This window comes from Corapipo altera, unplaced genomic scaffold, assembly GCF_003945725.1.
Source record: "Corapipo altera isolate COAL_440 unplaced genomic scaffold, ASM394572v1 46, whole genome shotgun sequence".
Taxonomy (NCBI): Eukaryota; Metazoa; Chordata; class Aves; order Passeriformes; family Pipridae; genus Corapipo; species Corapipo altera.
In genome coordinates, this window is record NW_020884883.1 from 9,568,043 (window position 1) to 9,592,642 (window position 24,600).

The 24,600-nt window shown below is 38.6% G+C and overlaps 1 protein-coding gene across 6 annotated transcripts in view; it reads left to right on the top strand.

Moving 5' to 3' along the window:
• The window catches only part of LPIN1 (lipin 1), an 80,177-nt gene that overhangs the window by 31,923 nt on the left and 23,654 nt on the right, over positions 1–24,600 (top strand). For 5 of the 6 annotated variants that reach the window (XM_027641155.1, XM_027641158.1, XM_027641159.1 and 2 more), the window contains 10 exons: positions 9,387–9,587; positions 10,897–10,992; positions 12,198–12,535; positions 12,885–13,004; positions 14,097–14,204; positions 18,206–18,335; positions 20,235–20,544; positions 22,000–22,093; positions 23,247–23,434; positions 24,377–24,470. In XM_027641155.1, coding sequence (XP_027496956.1) covers positions 9,387–9,587; positions 10,897–10,992; positions 12,198–12,535; positions 12,885–13,004; positions 14,097–14,204; positions 18,206–18,335; positions 20,235–20,544; positions 22,000–22,093; positions 23,247–23,434; positions 24,377–24,470 — 1,679 coding nt within the window. The remainder of the gene's footprint in view (positions 1–9,386; positions 9,588–10,896; positions 10,993–12,197; positions 12,536–12,884; positions 13,005–14,096; positions 14,205–18,205; positions 18,336–20,234; positions 20,545–21,999; positions 22,094–23,246; positions 23,435–24,376; positions 24,471–24,600) is intronic. The other variant, XM_027641156.1, reaches the window with a different exon arrangement.

Consider the following 24,600-nt stretch of genomic DNA (forward strand, 5'->3'; position numbering starts at 1 on the left):
CTGCCCTCTCCCCTGCCCTCTCCCCTGCCCTCTCCCCTGCCCTCTCCCCTGCCCTCTCCCTTACCCTCTCCCCTGCCCTTCCCCTTGCCCGCAGCCCCTGCCTTCCCTTGCCGGACAGCCCGGCTCTGGCAGTGACAGCCAGCGCCGGGGTTGTTGAGCGCATCGCGGCTGGACAGTGCTTTGTGCAGCGGGCGAGAGGGAAGATCCGATGTTTCCCAGGTTTACCCTCGGGGAAGGCGTCCAGCGCGGGGGTGTTGGTTTGGGGTGTGAGCTGGTGGAGGCCAGTGCCCCTCTGTGTGCTGCTGCTGCTTTCCCTTTCACATTGGGGATTGTATTTTTTGCCTCCCTTTGGCTGGCAGCTGCTGATGCAAATCTCTGCATTAGTGCCACTGCTTCACTAATACTTTTCCTGAACTGGAATAATGAAAGCGGTAATAGGACAGAGGGATTTAATGACGTAGCAGAGCCTGCCTGGCTTCAGTGCAATGGCTACATATGAATATGAACTTTCAGATATTTTGTATTTCTTTTATATGGGCCCTTTTTCCCTCCTCCTCCCCCCCTGCCCCAATACTTGTTAGTTTTTCTATTGATTAGGGTATCTCCCCTACCTTCAAGAAGCAAAACTGAAAGCAAATGTATCTTGTGAAGGGAGGGGAAGGAGACAAAACCCTTCAATATTTTTGTTATCCCTCTAATTTGGTGCATAGTCTGGGGGGTGTTAGGGAGTTGTTTATTTTCTGGATACCTTTATCTATATCTCTGCTGTCCTAGGAACTGGATACTGGCAAATGCTTAGTGTACATACATAACATTGTGCTGTCATCATTGTATTGTTAGAAGTTGGATGAATGAATTCCTATTACAGTAAAATGAGCCTACTTCCATGAAGAGAGATGGAGAAAAAGTAGGTAGACAGTGAAGGAGGTAAGAGGAGAAACACTTAACATAATTGTTATAATTTTAAGCATAAAACCATGAAAATAGCTAAAATAGCTTCTAATGGTTTTAGATACTTTCTGCTTTTCTGATAGCCCCAAATGTGGGTAGCCCTTGATAATATTTGTTTACCTTATGTAGTAGGGCCTGTTTGTAAGGAGTTGGGCAAGTTTTAGTCTTTGGCCCTTTTCCATACTTGAAGATGTGGAGGTGCACATTTGTTTATCTGTGAACATATATACAGTTGAAATACAGTAAGAGTTTACTTTAAACTCTAAAAATGTGGAAAATATAAAATTAGAACCTAACAAACAAGTTTGTTTTCCAGTCCTGATGAAAGAAAGTATGCCAAGTCACATGAGATGTCAGTATAGAGTAGAGCTACTGCTGTTTTTCCATTATAATTTATGTTCCCTCTCTGACATCAGAACAGTAGCACAGGGCAGCACTGTACATGACCTACCATATATCCTCCAGCTATTTCAGAAGTTCTCATTTTCAGGCATCAGTTTGTACTATTCAATTGTTTGTAAAGTGTGCACCTCTTTATTCAGGGTCAGTCCAAAGGGGTCTCAGCCCTTCTGTACGTTCCCTCAAAGTGTCTCCATGAGGAGGGAAGCACTGTATAGGTGGGAAGCTGAGGCACACAGAGATGAAGGGAAATGTGGAAGGTCTCCCAGGAAACCTCAGGGAAAGGAGGAGTCAAGTCTTGAGGTATGATTTCAGGACTACCTGAAAAGTCAACAGAGATGTCCTTTTTACCGCACAACACTGACTCTTAATTTCTTTCTTTAGTTGGTAGTGGCAATTGTATGGGTATGTGGTGAGTCAGATCACCCTGTTGATCCAGCTAGAAGTTATTTTAAAATAATAAAATACGAAATTTAAAATTTAAAATATAAAATTTAAATATTTATTTTGGAGCTGGTTTTAGTGATGTTAGTTTTCAGTGCTGAGACTAGGGGAAGATTTAGGGGAGTGGGGAATGTACATATGGGAGGTTGGCATGAGAACTGTGGTTGTACACTTCAACTGGCCCTGAAATAATTCTCCTGGACTCTTGGTTACCAGTCTGATACCCTGACTGTGGGGCTATTGACCAGTCCTCCATTTGTTTGCAAATGAGGATTCATTACAGACAAGTTTTGAGTCTTTGGTTTGAATTTTTGATTTCACCTGCTCTCAAGAAAATATTCGACCTTTTACAGAAACTTTGTGAAGTATTTTGCACCAAGTAAAGTCTCAACTATTTGAATATCAGAACCAAATGAATAGTCATCTCAAAGTCCACATCTTCGAGTGAGTGTGAGTGGTGGTATTTTGGAGGGACCAGCAGCTTGGAAGATAAGTTTGACATTTGATCCATTTGACTCTCTGGCTGCTGTGAGAAGTCACAATTTTTGGCACTGGCCTTGGCTAACTTGTAGTGCAAGTCAAATAGTTCCTAACAGCTTAATCTCAATCCTAAAATATTTTTGGAGATTTGGCAGGCAGAGAAATCACAATACTCTTACTTTGTTTAGAGCCAACCACATGCCGAATTTTGCTTTCTGATGTGGGATATACATGTGAATTGCACCTGTCTGCTGATTGACCAGACTTATTGTCAGATCACCTGCAGGAATGTGGTCTGTCCCATGCAGCTGTGACTGTGGGGAAGTCTGGAACAAATGTGCTTATAATCAGACTTGGACAGAGTTTGCACTCCTATTTACAGAACAACCAGTGTCATGCTGCTCAGCAGAGTGCTCTGGAGTTCTCCCTCAGCTACTTGTCCAAATCAGGGTCATGGCTACTTATGGCTCCCTTTCAGGTCATGTGTCCAGGTTTCCTTTCCCAGGAAAAAGGAATATGCAAGGAGAGTGCTTGTCTGTGTCTCACTTGGATGAGCTTGCCATACTGCAGTTGATATACAACCACAGTGGGAGACCCTGCTTAAAACCAATGGGAGTTACACACCCTCTGAGATATAAGCCTTAATAACTTGCTAAAAACTATGTAGAAATCTTGTAGGAAAGTAGAGCCCTAAACTGAGGGCTCCCAAAGTCCTGTGCCATGTCTGCCATGGCTCCTCTAGAGAAAGTAAATCCAGGTTCTGACTTTACTCTGAGAAGTGCACAACTTTGGTGTGGAATTTACTCAAAAAAAGTATGCTCAGAATTCATGGCAGTGACCTTGGGTTTGATTGATGTGGGAGCTAACAAATAGTTAAGAAAAAGGCTTTCAAAAGTTCTTAATGATTTTCAGTTTCCAACCTGAAATTGTTTAAAATATAAAGAGATTTTAATGTGACAATCATACAGCTTTAGTGGCTGTACAATGTGTACTTACTGATAAGCAAAAGTACCTCTTTTAAAAATAATAGAATGATAGTTTTTATGAGCTTTTGTCTTTAAGAAGTCACTGTTAATATGTTTGTGGTACAGCTTAATTTTAAAAAATCATCTAGGGAATCTTCATCTAAAATATTTTCTTCTCTCCCCTACATTTTTGTCATAAATCTTTTTTAGAACATAACCTCTGAAACTGTTTTCAGTATGGTAAAGACTTAAGTCAATAGTAAAATTCCATTAATTGCAGTAGAGGGAGTTGATGTTCAGTACTAAATTGCTTCAGAGTCAAGAAAATAAATGTTTGATATGCAGTAAAAGAGTGGCAATAAGCACTGACTTTGAATAATGTAATTCACTTTTTTTTCCTTTTTTTCTGGTAAATATGGAATAATTCTCTTGAAAGGACCACAGTCTGATTCCCAAATGTAGTCTGGTCTCTCTCAAGCTTTACATCTTTAAAACAGAAGCCAAGGGCAGATCAGGTTTATAAAATTGTCATAGTTTCAGTGTTAGCAGCAGAGTTGCAATAATGTATTTTAAGTGAACACTGGCTCATCAATTTTTGTCTTCCTTTCATAATCTCACAAGTTGTATGGAAGTTCTTAGGAGAAAGGTTGATTTGTTTTATGCTTATGCCCACCACTTCAGTGGTGGACCAAGGTCTCATCATCACAGCAGGTATTAAAAGCGTTAACTGTCTATATGTGTTGTTTTTCCTTGTGCTAAGCATTTGGTTTGTGTTATTTTTACCATTGCTGCAAATTTTTCTCTTCTGGCCTACAAAGCCAATGCACAGTCATAACTGTAGAACCTGAGTAAAGGGACAGAAAGGGACCTAAATGTTACATCCCTCCTACTGAATGAAATGATGCCAAAGTCCATTCTGGTAGGCCAGACCAGCTAGCACCATCTGCTCACATCTATTCTGTAAAGCTCTCTTAACCTCTAGAAGAAGGTGACTACTAAACTGGCCATGGGAGTAGTCCAGAGTCCATCATCTCTCATTAGCTGTGCCTGGGAATTGTTGGGAGAGTGTTTATTGGCCTGTGCCTAAAAGGTACCAGAAGCAGATTTTGAAATTTAAATAGATTGTAATGGTCAGCTCTGTGATGGGATATGGTTTGGTTTACTGTTTTGGTCACAGGAACAGCAACATCTTTCCCAAAGATTACAGTTGCCTGCTCTTAAACCAGTCCTAGCAGATGTTTGTCCTTCTCAAAATTTTCTGCGTTGGAAATTCCCTATCTTTCCAGAGGAAGTGTGCTCCAGTTTTTAGTTACCCTTGCAGCATGCTACCTAAAGCAAGTGTCTGACATTAGAACATGTTGAATAGCACTTGTATGCCTTAGTAATTTGTATGTGTGTGGATATCTAATCTCTTATTCATTATGTTGTGGCACCTGAGGAGACAGTGGGTATTGCAAAGGGAAAAAAGGCCTTTAGTTCCTATGACTTTAAGTATTTTATTTTATGAAAAGAAAGTAAAGAAAGATGAAAAGGTATGGGCAAGAGTTGAGCTGTAAAAAACCCCCAAACAATCAAAATTGCACCACAAAGAGCACAATTACTGACTTTTCCAGTGAAATTAGGACAGTCTAGTGTACCTGTATGAAAGAAGTGGATTATCGAGATGGCAATGCATTTGATCTTACTGTGGCATGTAGCAGAGCAAGACTTTAAAGAATTAACTTTGCTAGGTCAATCTTTTCTAAGTGAATAAATCAGTTAAGTAATAAGGGAGATACTTAGCTATTTATTTTTGACTTATTTTTCCACATGATGATAAATTCTAAAAAATGACTGCTATCTTTAGCAATCAAAAGAGTTGGAAATTTTCTAAGCCTCCTGGCAGATGATGCTAGTTAAATTTACATTAAAAATTATAATTTTAATTTTATAATAGATGCATTATTTAGAGCTGGCAAAGAATAAAACTCAAGCCATTTGAAAATCCTGACAGAAGCAGTACAGACTGTTCTCTCTTGCTGCGAGCTTGGATCAAAAGAATTCTGAATTTTCCCTGCGTGAAAAAAAATATTCTATGCTATGTCCACTAGCATGGTATGAGAACAAGAGTTTTACTAAGTTGAGTATAATTAGACAGGCACAGGGGCTTTAGCCCATGATGTAAATTCATGTTTATTGCTGAAGTTGCTGCTGCCTGGTCAGTAAGTGAAAGAGTTCTTGGAGTGACCAGAGTGAAGTGTTGCTCCAAAACCACATGCAGTCTCTCTGGGGTTTGAGGAATGTTGGTTTCCTGGAGTGCTGACATAGTACGGACTGACTTTAGGTTCGGAGTATAAACTTACAAACCTCAGACTCCAAACAATCTCAGCTTTGATTGGCATGTATAAAAGTTAGAATAAGGGGCCTACATCCATCAGAGTCTAATTTCTGAACTCTCCCCCATTTTGACTACAGCATCTTTTATTCCTTACATTTGAAATATAAACCATTTTTGTCAGGAAATGGGGTTTATGTGATTAGTCTCCTAGTCTGTCTCTTAGTTCTACAATGATTTTGTTGCACGTCAGGTTCAGCCCAGCTTCAAAGGAGTGTCCATCACCAGCAGTTTGAATGTGCCACTTTCTTTATAAGGGATAGGAGATTTCCACTGCATGGAAGCAAACTGTACTGTGCCAGTTGGCCTGGCCAGAGCTTGAGGATGGTGCCTAACTTTTTTAATTTGTGAGTATTAAAATAGTCTCTGTGTCCTAAGATAGGGCAGGCAGTGCAGCTAAGATTTATTTTGTACAAGAATATTTGCAAAATTCTCTGTTTATGATTTTAGGAGCCGTGCTGATGTAACTTGTTAAGGGGATGCATCAGTCCTCATATTTGGATTGTCTGACCATAACTCTCCAAATAGTGGGGTGTATATACTGTCCCAGCAGCTCCTTCCCTACCAAGGAAGTTGTGGCTGTTTTACACCTAGAAATTTTGTTACTTCAGCAAACCAATCATTAACTGGGGTGAACTATACAGTGTAATTTTGAGCGTAATTGTAGCCATTGTTAAATTTAGTCTTAACTCAATGAGAAATGTGTTTCTTGTTGTGCTTTAGGCTGGAAAAATCCTCAGTAGAAACTGAAGTATTTTTCTACAGCACAGGGATAATTTTAAAAGTTTCCTTACATCTGTCACCCTGGAGGCTCACTTCTGAACTGAAGTCTGTGCCTATGTGGTGCTGTTTTGTTAAAAAGTTTAGCTGGTGGCCACCAAGATAATTAGGAGACTAAGAACTTTTGACTTAAGAGGTGGAGAACGCTAGTTTTGTTTAGTCTTCAGACTATTTAGTTACTTTTTAGGGGGTATAGAGGAAACAACTGGAATATTAGGAGATGCACAGTTATAGGGCAAGAGGCAATGGCACAAGTTCCAACAGGGAAATTCAAATTAGGTATTGGGAAGAAAATTTTCTCTGTGAGGACAGGCAAACATAGGAACAGGAGTGCAGGAAGGCTGAAAAATCTCTGTCCTTGAAGACACTGAGAACTCGGCTGGACCAAGGCTGTGGGCTGTGTGGTCCAAGTTGTCCCTGCTTTGGACAGTCCTTTGGACCAGGTGACCTTTAGAAACCTGTTCCAACCTGTTGTTCTGTGACACAACATAGGGTGTGGCCTGATTTTCAAGTGCCATTCCCTATCAAACAGCATTTAGGAAAGCATGTTTCTAATGTATAATAGGAGCCCAAAAGTGCTAATACCAGTTCAGTGCAGCAAAACTAAATATAATTGTCATGAAATTTTTATCTGTTGACTTTTCAGTAGGTGGCACTTTCTAGGTGCCTGAATTGAGGCCTGTGCAGAAAGGCTTCTCCAAACCGTATTTAGGGATTATTCTTCCGTTAGTTAACATCTGTCCTGGTTTTGGCTGGGATACAATTAATTTTCATCCTAAGAGGATGGTACAGTTTGGGATTTTGGATGAGAATAATGTTGGTAACACACTGATGGTTTAGGTGTTGCTGACCAGTGCTTAGACTATGCCAAGGACTTTTCAATGTCTCATACCCTGCCAGTGAGAAGGCTGGAGGGACACAAGAAGTTGTGAGGAGACATGGCCAGGACTGCTGATCCCAACTGACCAAAGGTATAATCTATACCATATATTGTCATGCCCAGAATATAAACTGGGGGGAAAACTGGTCCTGGGCTGCTGCTCATGTACTGGCTGAGCATCAGTCTGCGGGTGGTAAGCAGTTGCATTGTGCATCACTTGTTTTGTATATTGAAAATATTTTCTTCTTATTATTATTACCATTATTTATTACATTATTATTATTATATAATTTATTGCTGTAATGATTATTATTTTCTTTCTTTTCTGTCCCACTAAACTGTCTTTATTTTAGCCATGAATTTTATCATTTTCACTATTCTGATTCTTCCTCCCATCCTGCTTGGGGTGGGGAGTTGATTATGAGTGAGTGGCTTTGTGGTAGTTGGTTGCTGACTGGAGTTAAACCATGACAACATCTCGTATAGTTAATACTTAAAAAAAACCGTGTGTGATTTTTCAAGTTAATGCCTCGTTTTAATCTTAAGCTTTTTGTAATTCAGCCCCTCAGTTGTCAGATGGGGAGACCATAATTGCTTTTCAGGGGCAATGTAGTGATGACTATCATAAATAATTCTTCCTTCAGAGCATGCATGGTTTGTGTCCTGATACCCATGTATTAAAATAGAAACAGAGAAGAAAGTAAAGCCTCAGTCCATTCTAGGTTTTTTTGGAAAAAAACACAGGTAAACATTAATTAAATAGAACAGCAGTGCATGAAGAGACCTGCCTTAATTATAGCATTTCCTAACTTTCTGATTTTTTACTGTAATGCTTTCCTTGTATTCTTTAAATAGTTTTTTGTTTGTAACTGTAAATAACTGTTAAAACTTGGAGCCATTTTTACATCTCATACATCTTTTTGCTATTTATGAAACAACAAAGCTGAAAGAGTATTGTAGCAGATGCTGCTGCTGCACAGTGACTGTCTCAGACTCTGAGCTCAGTTCTGTTCTTGTCACCATCAGTGGGAGTTTTAGCATTGCCCATCGTGCAAGTGTCTCTTTTATTAATGTCCAGGTGATGTAGTACAGCCTACCAAAGAACTTGTATGTAAGTCTTGTGCTCTGTACTGAGTGCACAAGGACTTCGCAGAAACCAATGCCTTGGAATCTGCAAGAGATGTTGGAAAAATAATGAAAACAATAGACACTGGAAGTCCTTAAAATCTGTACTGTTCAGAATGGTATCTGCTTAAATTCACTTATATTTTGAGAGATCTTAAAAGTCTTTTTTATCCTATAAGTATGTCTATGCTGTCATGTCTGGGGGGCTAAATGTATTAAATAGGATGTGCATTAGCAGAGTAGAAGCAGCAAACTAAATGCTAAATACTAAACACTAAAGAAATCCAGGAGCAGGGGAAATAAAGCCAATAACTTCAGCCATCAGCATGTCTGATTTTTAATAAAACTGCTGATACTAAAAGGCTGTTTGAAACAAGAACAGTGAAGTTGCATTAGGAAGTACTCCAGTGTTCAAACTCTCTGGATTGAAGGTTGCTTGTCCAACCTTAATGCATATCTATTGTCTGTATGCATTATAATAATCTTCAAATGGGAGAAATCCCTGTAAAGTGGGAAAATAGTCTTTGACTTCAGTGCAGTGGAAAATTGGATCTGCTTAAAACCATTCACTTGTCCTGCCCTTAAAAGCCTGTGGAAATAATGAGAAAAGTAAATTTGGTGTTGATGGCACAATAAATGATAGGAGATATTCTGGAAGTAATGCTTTTCTCTTCAGAGATAACTGGAGATATTTAAGAGCTTTAGACTCTTAAGTCTGACAGTGGTTTCGTAGGCAACTGATTTTAATGAACTTTTGAAACTGTTACAATTTGCTGACTTACAAGATCTCATTTGCTTTTTTCTTTTAAAAGCTCTTTACAAATATGCATCAACTGTAAACAAATCAGGTGGGAAGTCCTGATTCTGTGTAAAATTGTTAATTTGTGAAAGAGGAGAATACCCTACTGCTAGATTCTCCGTCTCTCAAATATGTCTAAAATACAAATCAGGGATCAGAATCTAATTTGTTCTGTCTTTTGCCTTTCAGGTCCAAACCATGAATTACGTTGGACAGTTAGCAGGGCAAGTATTTGTAACTGTGAAGGAGCTCTATAAGGGGCTGAACCCAGCCACATTGTCGGGATGTATAGATATAATTGTTGTACGTCAGCCAGATGGAAATCTTCAGTGTTCCCCTTTCCATGTTCGCTTTGGGAAAATGGGAGTTCTACGTTCTAGGGAGAAAGTGGTAAGAAAATTGAGAATTTTGGTATATTTTGTTTGTGAGTTAGCTCTAATAGTGTGAAGGTTACTGAATGTGCTGTGGTCTGCTAATCAAGGTTTTCTTTAGACATGCCTGAATTAAGGTAGGGTTCAATTAAAATGGTTGTTACTAATTCTTGCATTTCAGAGCATAATTTATGAGATATCGGCTATAACAAAAAAGGAAAAAAGCCATGAAATCTATAATGTTTATTTTCAAAAAGCAAAATTTTGAATGTGCTAATTAGAGCCTATACTAGATTCTATTAGTGACTGTTTATTAAAACCCATTTCTTTGACATGTTCAATGATAATTACAAAAAAGGAGGAATTAGTAAAGTAATATTTTCAGATAATAGAATGTTGAGGTTAATTGAAGGTAGAAAAAGCAGTGAGGACCTTGAAATAAATGTAACCAGGCTGAATGACATGGCAATATGATATCAGATATGAAGTTACCATTGAGTAATGCCTGGCAGATTATTTTAGGAAATAATTTGTAACTACATGTAGTCTAGGTTCTAATGTAACCATAATTGTTCAGCAGAAAGATCCTAAAGTCAACGTGGATATTGTTCAATTCTTACATGGATCAGAAAGAAATTCCAATATTTAGGATGGGTAAAAGTTGAAAATGTAACTGTACCAATACTGTGTCCTGAAATACAGCATAAATGTAGACTTGTACAAATTTCAAAAAAATTTACAATGAAAATGGAGTTGGTGCAAGAACGTTTATGGGCAAAGAGAGGGATCCTCCTGAGAAGAAATGGAGATAATTAAGGGTGTACGGTAATGTGATAAATGTGTGGAAGAAATAGACACATGAATTGAAGGTAAAATGATTTTTCTTATTTTTACTTCTCATAGTGTGCAGAGAAGTCTGTTTAATGAATTTGAAAGACAGCTTATTAAGAATTTGCATTTGGAAGTACTTCTTGCACAATTCAAAATTAGGCGATGAATTAAAAGACCAAACAGATTTGTGTGGCAAGTGAAGCATTCAGAATTATATTTAAAAATATTCAGAACTTTATATAATGTCTGTAAACCTTTCTGAATAAAGGAACAAAACAGCAATGAGCTGAACAAGTTAGGAAAACATTTGTGTAATTGATTGCCTTGTGAAGGGGTAAGGAAAGAAACAGAGAGGTTTACTGGTTTATGTTTATTGTAAGGTTTCCTACACTTCCCTGAGAAGAGTTTACTCAGTGACAGCAGAAGGACAGTTGAACAGGAACTGTGTACCTAAAATAACTTTCTTTTCATATGAGAATATACTTATTTTCTTCCAGGTTGACATAGAAATTAATGGAGAGGCTGTAGATTTGCACATGAAACTAGGAGACAATGGGGAGGCCTTTTTTGTGCAGGAGACAGATAATGATCAGGTAAGAGTCAAAAGTACTTTTAATTCATTAAAAATTCAATGCCTGCTCTTCAGAGTTAGTTTTGATTTTGGGAATTTTGTTGAAAAAATATACTTTTACCCATTTCATAATTTTGAAAGTTTCTGGACAATTTTCAGCTATGGAGATTAAATGCTATGCTCTTACTTTGGGATTTCTTTGAGTTGCTGAGATTTGAAAAAATCTAAAGTTAACACGTAACTGAAAAATAAATCATGCATACCAGTGTGGGAACAGAAATGGCATGTACAGAGTTCACATGCTCCAAAGTTGTGTGCAACAGAGGTTAATGTCCAAGGATCTGATTTTTTGTGGAAATCTTTAATTTGAACACATGCACTCAGACAGACTGCCAGTAAAAGTGCACATGCTCTGTAAACATCTGTTCACAGATTAATTCTGGTACTCACTGTAAACATGATCTCACAACTATTATTCATGTGGAATTATATTTAAGTGAGAATGTCTGCTTTTAAGCTGTGGTTAAATACTAATCTATATAAGTTATGGTCACATTAATTTTGAGTAGTCCACACCTAATGTAACATAAGAAAATTTTGCAGGCATTTCTCCTCAGATATCCCCAAAAATTTTTGTCCGTGTCCAGAGTAGGATGAGTTTTCAAATTCTTATATTGAGTATGATATTACTAGTTTCAGGTGAGAGCTGTGTGCATGTGCAATATTAATTTCTATATCTTTATTTTAAAACTTTTATGTGGCAACAGCTATTTGGTGACTGAAAATTGCTGGAAATATTTCCATGAGTATTTAGAGATGTGTATATATATGATTGAATAGCAGGATGTTTGTGTGACCTAGTTATAAACCACTGACCTGTCTGACTACTATGTGTCATCTGAGTTGTGAGGGGGAATTGGATTTTACAAAATGCTCAGGTTGTAAACTAAGATTTTGTTTCTACTCTGTGTCTAGCATGAGGTGGATAGAGACTCATGCCACAACCTGGCCAATATTAGATGCTCAGAAGATGCTCTTTATTAAGAGCATTGTTCCTGGCTTGTCTAAGGAGATGAAACTGTGGAACAATTTCCATATGCCGTAGAAGCATGCTGAGCTGAGGAATAAATGACTTATATTTTGGTAGTTGTGCATAGGTTTTAGAACCAGTTGTATGACTGGTGGAAGAACTAATATCTTTCATGGTTTGAATTTTTTCTTTTCCAGGAGGTAATTCCTTATCATCTCTCCACATCTCCCATTCTGTCTGAGGGAACTGCTTTAATGGAATCTCAGCTGAAGAGGAATTCCATAGACAGGATAAGAAACCTGGACACCAGTGCATCCTCACAATTACCAACCCAAGCCCATGGATCCCAGCCTTCTACTGAAACACCTCCAGTCTCTAGCTCTGTGAAAAAAAGGAGAAAGAAGAGGAGGAAGTCTACCCATAAAATAGACAACTTAAAAAGAGAAGACACACATGGAGACACATCAGAAGATGAAGACATGTTTCCTATAGAGATTAGCTCAGAGGAAGAAAAAGAACCATTGGACAATTCAAGGTATTGCATTGCAATTAAGATATGTAATGGAAACCTGTGTTAATGTTCCATGCCATGCCTTCCAACAGATATTTCTAAGTTAGAACACATGGGTGATGAACATGTTACTTTAAGAAAAAAGCTTTAGGCTAGAGAGCTATTGGGAATGTTAGTAACAAAAGTAATGAAAATGACATTGAAAACATAAGAAGAATCCTCTGTGGTGTTGTGAACTAGAAGGTTTGAAACATAAAATTTCTGTATCTCCTTTTAGTTCTTCTCTGCAGTAGGGTTTTTCTGTTATCTGATGTATATGACAATTCAGTATTCAGATATGTTTTTTAAATGTCACATCTTTCCCCATACTTAGGATCCCTGTTCCAGATGTGTTTGTTGATGATGTTTCTGACATAAAGGCTCCTGCAGTTTCTGTACTTTCTCAGTCTGCACCTTACCCTCGTTCAGATGGAGAATGGTCACCTCTTCAAAGGTACTTTTTCTGATACTAGAATCCTAGGTAGTACCTTCATCTTATTTTTTCCATTGTCTTCTGTGCCAGTGTAAGTGAAGTCATACTAAAAGTTTTGATATCAAACATGGTCACTGACCACTGTTAGACGCATTCTGTAATTGCGCTCAGATAGTGTACGAAAACTTCAGGTAAGCTTTGTCCTTGATTCAGCAAATGTATGCATACAAATGCAGGTCTACAAATTCTGAAAAATATTTTTATCTGTTAATGTCACTGTTTGTTTATAAATATTGTAGAGAGGATGAATGTTTTGTGAAATGTGAATATTTGCCTGATGCACGCACCTTGCAAAGACTTTAGTGGATGCAGGTCTATAAGTCATTAGTACTCTGAGTGTAATAAAGATTGGACTTGATGTATAAAAATAAGATTTTTTTAATGAATAAGAGTATGAGCTTTTCATGTCCCTTTTAGTATAGACATGGAATATTTATTGTGAAGAGGACACATACAGTAATTTGCTTGCTTTTTCCTCTATGTGTATTTGTGTGCATGTGTATACCTTTCATGTCAAATCAGAGCATCTCGGATCTTCTTTCTTGTCTGTGGAACCCTGGCAAAAAGGGACAATTTTTGCTTAATGTGCATTGCATTATAATTCTAATTAGGTCTGCGTGACTGCGCCCCCATGCACGTGTGCTCCACATCCTCCATGCAGACTGTTGGAGTACAGCAGTATTCACAAGACCTTATGCTAAGAAGTCTAATCTCAATATCCTGCCTCTGTAGTTGAGGGGCAGAGGAAGGGACCTGAGGAGATTATTTCAGAGCAAGGACTCAATTTAAATGTTTTGAATTGCACTCTGGAAGAAACTTTCTCCACTGCCTGTAAAGCTTTATGTGATTAACCTCACCAGTCTGGTGATAGCATATGTCAGTGCTCTGTCCTTTCAATGGCTTTTGGAACTGTGTGCTCTGTTTGTTTCTTGATTGCAGTATTCTGGATTTTGAAAACTCTAGATGTAAATTCAGCATTCATGTAGCTAATGCACAAAGAGTTTATGTTAATCAGCACTGTTTTTCTTTCTCCCAACACGCTTTGCTGCCCAGTAAGCCTATAGATTGTGCAGGGCAAACCTCTCTCCTCACTGTTCCAGCAGATGGAGGCCTATCTAACTCTTGTCCTCAACAATCTTCCCACTTTTCTCTTCCAGACAGGTAGAACGGTTGTCCTCTTTTCTGGACTGCTTTTTACTCCTTTTAACACATTAATGCACTTTTAACACATTAATACTCAGTGAACTTCGTTGAATTTATAACTGTACTTGCTGCTAACCCAGATGCTTTGAAAGTGACATTGAAAACCACTTCCTCTCCTTGCTTCTTTGTGGGCATTGACTGGAGGTAAGTTACCTTGTTGAATCATCCATTCAATGAGGATGGCTGATATAACCTGGGTTAAAACTCAAGTTGATTAAGGTGATAAAAACACCAAATATTCCTCTGAAGATTGACATTTCCATGTAGCTTTTTACAGTCAGCGTATATTTTAATGACATTTTTATCCCATGGTTTTCCTGAGTTGTTTGCTTGTGCATAGGTTGCAAAAGTAAAAGCAAAACAAAAGCCTCAGAGATTAAGTGATCAATAAGAAATGAAAAACTTGTCATGGGAGGAACCCAGTGCCAAAAGAAAACTCCTCTTCCTTTGTTCCCTGATTTGGGAGAGGGGAAGAGTTTCTGTGTGTTGAATTGGACCGGGGGAGAACATTGCAGAATAAACATGACACAATAGGTAAGGCATCCTGTTGGAGGTTTAGAAGATTAAGACTTAAACCTTCTCTGTAGGTAGGATTCCTGTGAGGGTGGACTCTTTTCTACAAAGGTAAAATTGGATACAGACGCTTTTTGTGTTATCTTAAATTTGAGAAGTCTCAAGATTCTGCAGTCAGGCCCTTTCTCTCCATTAAGTCAGGGGAGAGAGGTCATAGCAACTCAGTTAAAAAGTTTAAAGTAGATGTCTGAATATGACCTCTGCAAATCTCCATTAATACTGGGAAAGCTTTGAATAATAGATCAGGCTAAATTGCTCATTCATTATCTCAACATAGTACTAGGTGCCTAAGGCTGTATCAGAACTGATAATCTTGAGGTTTTCTCAGCTTGTAGGTCTGCCCCCGACTGTGTTGCAGCACCAAGTCAAAGCGAGATCCTGGGATATTCAAAGCTCTTTGCCTTAGTGTTTTCTGTTGCAAGGAAGGGCAGTTCCACAGGTTGGAACGGTAGAGTGGTGTGCTCTGGGTCGCTTTGTGGACTTTGCAGTTCACCTGTCTTAGAGTCTAGATAGCTAAAGTGCTGTAGTAACTTGTCTGAGTGAGGCCTTCTCTGTGTCTGCAACTGTTGAAATAAATGCCTGGTGGGTCTTTCAGCAATTTTTTTCCTTCAATGTGAAATAAGAAACTCTATTATGTTGACCTAAGAGGAGGTTTGGAGGCTCTAAGTTATTGCTGTGAGCATGCTGTGTACATGGCATAGGCCTCTTTCCTTCTGACTATGTTTTCACAGGTTATTTGTCATCAGTCAAGATGGGACTTTTTCTCAGGTCACACTTCTGCTTTCTCAGAGATCTTTTTTCTTCCAGTGGAAAACACTGCAGAGATCATCATGGTTTGCTATTGCAGAACTGCCAACTACAGGCCAAGTTCATTGTTCTTTGACATTGAATTAGATTAAGTGCAATCATAGCTTGTTCAGGAATACATAGGATTGTGACACAAGTATTCATCGTTTATGGGATGTTAATCAGAGATGCTGATCTAAATGACTGAAGTCTCGCTTCCTGCTTGTGCAGTGTTGCCAGGATGGGTGGCTCTAGTTTGATCTGAAATATCTCAGCAATCTTTGCAAAGCTAGGGAATTTCAACTGGGCTGCATCAGTCCCTAACTTAAGGGCAGAGGAATTGCAAGAGATAGTTCCGCCCAAGACAAACCCAGATGTGTGCATGGATCATCGAACAGACTTTTCCAGCAAGAGCCTTCACAGAGCAGAACTCTACCTGCTTTAACATACACACATGTGCAAGTGCCATAGTTCTGGTACTTGCATGTGTATGTCCGGGAATGTAAATCATGGTGCTCTGTAACAGCCTGGGCTCTTCCCTACTCAGCTGTGTGTACAAGGAAACTGTACTTTCCATGAAAATTATGGAAGAGGTCAGGTTTCTCTCCACCCCAAATCAGTATTCTCACTGCAAAATGCAGAGGTTCTACCTGAAATGGAAACAATACCTCTGTTCTCTCAGGTTGACTAATTGAACCTGGCTAAACACACTCCAAAGGCCAGACTGGAGATTTTTCTGAGGTATTGTGAAGGTTGAAATGGCTGTAGTGCACAGATTAGGTAAGTCATGAAGTGACAAGACTTCTTTAAAAAGGTGTTTTTGGCTTAGAGCAGCAGTAGGAGCATTATTGCCTGCTGAGATTTTCTGAAGTGCCCAGGGTCCTGATTTCCAAAGTGTCAGTGCACCCTAAGCATGGAAAATACTGCAAATCCTACAAAATTTTCAGTGGGAGATGTAGAAGTTTTTGAAAAACTCACTAGGAGTTTCTTGAATTCCTAGAGCTTGAAAATACTTAAAATTGCATTGTATTATTCCTTCATCTGTCAAATGGTAGGTTATACCCTAAGGACTGATAAAAACTTGAAATTCTTAGGACCTAAAAAGATCTGCCACAGTGGTATGGCTTATAAATTTTTATAATTTAATTAGGTAACATAAATATCTGTAGCTAAAAAGTCATAGTATTTGTCCATATTCAAAGTGTATCTTATTGCAATATAGGTGAAAACAGTGAATAAAGTAGATAATTAGATTGATGTTATTTCAGATGTGAGTGTAAGTGATCATTTTGCTGTGACCAATGAATTCCCTACCAGATAGCTCTACATAACTGCCTTTTGTTGAAAGAGGGAGACCTTAGAGTAGTAACTAAAAGGGAGAGGGACTTTTCACAAGGGCATGTAGGGACAGGACGAAGGGCAATGGATTTGAACTGAAAGGGGGTAGGTTTAGATTGAACTTTTGGTAAGAAATTATTCAGTCCGGGGATGTTGAGGCACTGGAACAGGATGCCATGAAAATTTGTGGACTTCTCATTCCTGGAGGTGTTCAAAGCCAGGCTGGGGCTCTGAGCAACCCAGTCTCCTGGCATGTGCCCTGCAGAGTGGTTGGACTAGATGATCTCTAAGGTCCCTTCCAACCTAAACCATTCTATGATTCTGTGATTCTACCTTCATTAAGTTAGGAACTTCATGAGATAGGAAGCCTTTTGTTTTTGAGAGTGAAAGTAACTCAGTCTGGACCTTTGACTTCGGAATGTTGTGGATTCTTTTGTAGTTTGTAGTTTTTAAATCGGGATTGGATGAGTATACCAACACATTTTATGGCCCAGACAAAAAATAATGGGCTTTGTTTAGGGGGTTCTCAGTGAAATTCTATGACTTACGTTATGCAGAAAGACAGAGTAGATAATCGGAATTTTTCTATTGCCCTTAAAATCAGTGAATCATTGTTTATTAATGACTGACTTGACATCACGTTATTGTCTTCACCACATTAAAAATGTGCTGCAAGCTGATAATTTACTAATTAATTATTAAATAGTTTATATTGGGTAGTTCTCAAAACAAACAGTTAACTATGTTTGAACTGAAAGGGATCAAATTCTCTGTGTAACTCTCCTGCTGTTCTCCATATAAACATGAACAAGTTAGTATAAAGGAGTCAACTGGATTACTTAGACTAATTTATTACTTAGTCAGGATGAGGTGTCTTGTTGATGCAAGTGAGTAATTTCTGCACTTCACATCCACTATAACAATACTAACAACTATTAATCTACTGCTGCTGGTACTATCCACATTGTTTTTTCCATACAGAAAACCAAAAATCCTCCAGAAATGTTCATGTCCAGTGTTCTTGTTCCATCTCTTTCAGCTTCTCAAATTCTACTTCCTTAACAGCACTTACTATAAAATGGATGAGACCTCTGAATGCCAGTATCAGAGGATCCTGAACTGTTTAACCATTTTGCCATCCTTTTATACTTTCAGTTGGCTCATGATTATTTCAATCTTCAGTGCTTTGGGTTGGTGGATATCAGTTTGGAAAGTGCATTGTGGTTACTTTTGGTTTTGTAACATTTTTTGTTTTTCTTTAGCCAATCAGATTCACGCCCTCCTACTCCTCAAAGTGACTCGGAATTAGTTAGTAAACCTATGGACAGAAGTGGACTGAAGGATAATCCCCACATGCACTGGGCATGGGGAGAGCTACCCCAGGCTGCAAAGGTATACAACGTAACTTGTTTAATTCCTGCTAGCATCTATTGTGCTTTAATGGGGCACATCTACTTATTCTACTGCAAACTGCTGAAGAGGGAATGGATCCTTGTTTTACATAAAATTACAGTTTTTTATGTAAGAGAATTGCATCTTACTCCTTAGGAAGTATTGGATCTTACACCATGGATGTTCTCAATACTGATGATATACATTTGAAAATTAAGAAGTACCTAAGACTTAGTCTTGTAAAAGTTGCAGGTGTAAAAACCAGATAAAATCAAACCCAATGTCCTTTGGTAAATCAGTGAAATTCATAAATGGTCTTAAGATGGAAATTAGGTGCTTGGTGTTTGCAGTATGCATCACAAAAATTGTGTTCCTTGAATACATAAGCATCTAGAAACACCTATATTTCTGCATGCCCAGACATGCTGTTCTCTTGGCTGAGAGGACTGGCTTGGTGCCATTTGGCCCAGTTAGGTGGTGGGATCTGCAGTGTCCCAGCAGCATTGTCTCCTGTGCTGCACAGTGACTGTGGCAACTGTGGACGCTGCAGTTCCCTCAGGTACTGTCAGCTCCTTGTGATGGCTGTAGAGTAAGAGCATCCCTATGGGAAAGGGAAACTGGGAGTTATTATGCCTGCCCTAGGGTGTGAGAAATAAAGGTCAGGTTTCAGTGGAATACTGCAACTGTGGGGGCCAGGACGGTGCAGGGTTTGGCCCTTCCTGCTGAAGGCTGGCTTCTCTGCAGACAGGAACGCAGGAGAGATGGGGTCACACACACAGTATAAAGAAAAAAGAAAATCCTACTTTGCAGGCCAGGGCAGTGAGTATCTTGCTCAGAAAGAAGGCTTCTGTGTTCTGGTGATGGCAGCAGAGTTATGGCACTATTATAATTTATCTTTAATTCACTGTTTGTAACTAGTGACAAAAGCAGGGGGATGGGAATCCTGAATTCTTAGTTTCTTCAGAAGAGTTCTGGTCTCTTCTTTAACAGGCCAAGGATGAGCTGTATCATCAGCTCTGTGTTATTTTCCTCCTCATTTGTATTAGAAGAAAATTGGGAGCCATTTTCTGCTCATAGAAAACTGATTGAAGTGCACAGGTCCATGCAGGAGTTTCAAGTTGGCATTTGCAGTCTAGAATTTAGAGTTTCCCAGCAGATTTAGGGAAATCTTTTTTATTCCAGTAACACAACCTGGTGTGTGTTGCAAATCTGATTCCTGGAGGCTTTTGCCTCTGAAGTCCCTGTCTGTGTCCTTAGACAAGCTATTCTGAGTTGATCTGGCCATACCTGAACTGGGAGTTATACTCTGGATGCTGTTGATCTTCATGTAAGAGTTGTTTGTTTGCTATGACGTGAAGGTTATAGCATCTATACAGCTGCTGCTGTAGTTCAGCTCCCCTCTGTAAGAACACTTCCTATCCCACACTCAAAGAAGATCTGAAATTTTTCTTATAAAGTGATTTAAAATCTAAATCTGGGGTATAGATGAATGACAGTGTCCTGGTGCCTGAGCATCCTGATTGTGCAAGGACTTCAGTCTGCACTACTTTCTCCTATTTGTCAGGGTTACCTCCTGAAGGAAAGCGAAGATTTTCACAGGAAGGGAGGGAAGGCAGGGTGGGAGGTGGGATGTGCAGGTGAGTGGAAAATGAAGACTGTAGAGCAGATTGCAGAACAAATCTTTCCTGGCCCCAAGATGCAGGTGAATTTTGTGCAAGCAAACACAGCAGAAAGGTCGTTTGTGCACTGTAGTCTCCATCTCAGTTAGTGATGGCTTTCTACTGTGGTTGGTTATCCTGAGAATCTCATCTCACTGGAGTGAACCAAACAGGTTAAACTCTGGCTGTTGCATTTTTTAAGAGCTTTTCTTTATAATAATCTGTTTAATTTTCCTCACAGGCCAGTTCTTTGCTCAAAGCAAAGGAACCCAGCGTGGTGGACGTAAATCCTTCTGAAAGCACTCACTTTCGGGTCATCCAGAGCTCTCCTTTAGAGGAGCTTAATACAGTATCTCCTTCGCCTGCCCTTGGACAAACAGATGCAGCAACTGCTGATGAAAGTGAGCCCTTACCAGTTGAGACAAATAAGCCAGAGACAGAGTCGCCAGGAGCAACTGTACCACCGTTGCCTGCCAATGAAGAAATAAAACAAGCTGCAGCTTGCTCAGCCCAACCAACTGGCAAGACAGATTCCCCTTCGAGAAAGAAAGGTAGCTGTTGATTCTGCACTTTTACATATATGATTTTGTCTTCAAATTTCATGGTGGTAAAGCACCTCGTTGCCATATAAATTAATCTGTGCCCTGGAGACACTTTCAGGTCTGGAAAGGAGTAAGGTTTGGAAGGAGCCTTCAAAACCTGAGTTGTGCAGCAGGTTGTTCACAAGAGATATGTATTAGAAAATTCTCCTTGGTCTGGAGTTCTTGGCAGCTCTGTGCATATGAACAAGACTGTGAGCAAAACTTGCTTCAGTTTCATTCATGTTTGATAGATTCAGGGGTTTCACTCTGTAGATAAGCACTGTGTAGATCTGCTGGTTCCCCTGAGTTATATGTTGCTGATAACTGGAAACTCTGCTCTAGTAAAACACTGTAGTATGTCTTTATACAAACAGTAGTTCTGCCTTAAAATGAGGTGCTTTTGTTTCACATGAACCTTTTCAGTTCTGTGTGGTAAATATCGTGTCCTGAATATGTGAAATATAACTCCATCTACTTTTCTACTTCCTAATTTCTGGGCTGTATATTAATGATATTTTATAACAAGTGTTACAATCTTTACATGAAATTTATTTGCTTACAAATTTTCTGTTTTAGAACACTCATTCTATAATTATATAAGCTTTATATAAGCCTAATTTGTGCAGCTGCTTTTTAATCAGTAAACATAGAAGTTTCTTAGCTTCTTCCCCATGCATTCCACTGTCTCTGAAAACAAAAAAAACCTGATGTGTTACTATTCAGTATTTGCATAACTTTTTTCTAATTACTTTTCTGATATTTGGTGTTGAAAATTGGGATAGTGAGAGGTTGTGCATTTGAGAATCAATTCCAAATTAGTTTTTGGTCCCGCAGTGGTTACTTGTCTAGGTGTACTAGCAACAACAGGACAGTGATGGCTCTGTGTGTTGGTCCTTGTGACAGACTTAAGAGCGTTGTCTTGTCCCCTACAATGGTGCATGTGCACAGACAGCACATCAGCTGTATGTGCTCAACAGTGAGTTGTCTCCTAACAAGCCAGTTATAGTGTGTTAGAGACTATAGTCTAGTCTGTTACTTCCCTTTTGCAAGGAGGGATTGAAGATTAGGAGATTAAATGCTCTGACTGCCATACTGTGACAGTAGGCCTATGCAGATACTTAGGTTTTCCTCTTGCTGTTTTCCTGCAGTGACCACTGACTTCTGATTCTTAGTGATCTTGTCTGGCATAGGGAGTCTTCAACATGTCTCAAAACTAGTCCTCTGCTGTCCCATTTTGTATATTCATAGTTTGAACAACTTGTTTTGAAATTTTTGGCAGTACCATTCTGTACAAATACAGTTCACAAACTGTTATAACTTGTCTGGTTTCTCAATCTTAAAATGAATAGTTGAACAGTAATAACAGCTCTGGGTTGTTACTCAGAAAATATTAATTAATAGGCTGATTTGTGCTGTTCTTTACAGACAAACGAAGCCGGCATCTTGGTGCTGATGGTGTCTATTTAGATGACCTCACTGATATGGATCCAGAAGTTGCTGCACTGTATTTCCCCAAGAAGTATAAGTTCTTTTCTTATATTTTTACTTTTTAAAGAGCTCTTGTCACCTTCCATATTTAGATCAAACTCATAAACTCATTGCCAACCAGATAAGACCTCTTTTTCAGAGTCCAAGCAGAGATGAAGGTAGAAGGAAAATAAAACTCTGTAGAGAGGAATATTAGATCTTTTGGAAGGTGCTGCATTTGGGCCTGAGAAGTGTGCTTGCAGCTTGTTTTCTGTTTTGGTCAATTAAGCATCATATATTGATTGTAGATCATTATGTAATATACACTGATGTTTGTGAGTGTTACTCACATGTCCATGGAGAGCAGTTGGCTTTGGGATATATTTATCCCCGTGTCCTGGCTTATTACCATGAAGAACATATCTTACTGTTAATAGTATTAGCAGAAAATTATTGCTCTAGTGTTGCTCTACTGTGGGTGATCACCTATAAATATGAATGTGAGAAAATAATTTCTGGAAGATACATGACAGAGTTATATGCGAAAATATTGCACCCTGAGCATACGATTTCCAACTCATTCTGATCTTTATTAGATCCTCTTGTAACATTTATAGCTCCTCTTTCCACATCATACTCTAGTCATTTGACTAAAGTCATTGAGCAATAACTAAAATAGCTTGTGTATTTTATTTTTCTTATTTGCTTGCTTAAGTCAGCTGTTGTAATATTAGCATTTCAGTAAAACTGAAAAAGATTAGTTATATGGGGAAAAATATCAGATTGAAAATTTCTTAAATGCATTCTTATAAATCTGGAGTGAAAAGCACAGTTTGAGCTTGAATTTTGTAATAATTATCTCATCCATACAAAAATTTTAAGTGGGCATAATGATTTATTGTTTCTTAAAATTTTAATCCTAGTAGTTTATATGTAGAGTGTTTTATTTATTGATACATGACACATAAATACACAAACATACACATTTTTGTTTGGGTTTAGCTATCAGTTTATATAATTAAACATTAGTTTATTATTTAATTTACATTATTCTTGTTCCCATGTACTGTAAAATTCAACAAATTTTTTTTCTTTTTTTTTTTTTTTTTAATCTTAGTATGCACCAAATGTATACAGTGCTTGTCAAAGGGAGTGAATTTGGGAAGGAATGCATGAAGACTGAATTCCTGATTTTTCTTTTTCAGTGGGGATAATGTCCAAAGTAAGAGCACGAATGACACGGGGCCGCGGTCGGCCAGCCACTCTCCACAGTCTGTTGGGAGCTCAGGTGTTGACAGTGGAGCTGAAAGCACCTCGGATGGAATTCGGGATTTGCCCTCCATTGCCATTTCTCTCTGTGGAGGCCTTACTGACAACAAAGAGATAACCAAAGGTACAGAATGATTTTCTGAATTGCAGGCATTTGCTGGCAGCCAGGTTTGAGCATCGCAGCCTGAGGCTGCAGAGCCCTCCTGTGGCTGTGCTCAAAAATGTGTTGAGAAGATAAATACTGGCCATGTAATAATCAGTCTTCTAGAACTTTTTATGCTTAGAATAGTAGACTTATATAGAACTTACTATTTTTAACATGTTTTAGTAATCCACTACATACAAAAATGTTTGAAAGTATTTTATTGATATTTTTATTTCCTGATAACACTATATTTTGTATCACAATAGTGTTAGTGGTGCTCTTGCCACTTGGTATAGTATATAGCTAGGAAATTCACAGCTGTCGTCAGGAATGAAAAGGTGGTCTGTAAATGGGGACATGAGGATAGAGAGTTGGAATGCTCAACATGAGTTCCTGTCTCCACTCCAATTTCTTGTGTAACTTTTAAGTACATCACCTATAATACTCTATTCCTTAAACTTCCAGTGGCATAAGGAGAAGATAAATGTGTTAAGACTTACACTTCCTACAGTATTGTGGCATCATAAAATCATATGAGCCTAATGCTACACTGATTGCTGCTCAGAAGCTTTGTATTAAAACATTTCAAATATACTGTGATTTATTGGAGTCATATTGTTATCTGAATCACTTGTAAATTTTATAACTTTTCTAAAAGGAAGTTTTCCTCCCTCATAATTACATCCCTGAGCTTTCACTTAAATTATATGTTGAACAAGAAAGACGCCCAGAAGCAAAAAAAGAAACCCTCAGCATCTTCTGAGAGTCTCTGAACAACTTGCTTCCATATTACAGTTAAATTTCAGCACCCTCATAATGATTGTAAAACCTGTGTACCTGAGAGATGCTATGAGGTTTAGGTTGGCCCATCTCAGGCATCTATAAATGCATGCTTTACAAATGTAACATTTTCCCCCGCAGAAGAATTCTTAGAACATGCAGTCACATATCAGCAGTTTGTGGACAATCCTGCTATCATCGATGACCCTAACCTTGTGGTTAAGATTGGAAATAAGTAAGTATATTTCAGAAAAAAAAAAAGTTACTGTTGTAACAAAGACACTTCTGTGGCACTTCAGTACATTAGATCAGTTTAGCCATAGCTGAAAAACAGGTTTTGAATGTCTGTAGCTTGGATTCATCCA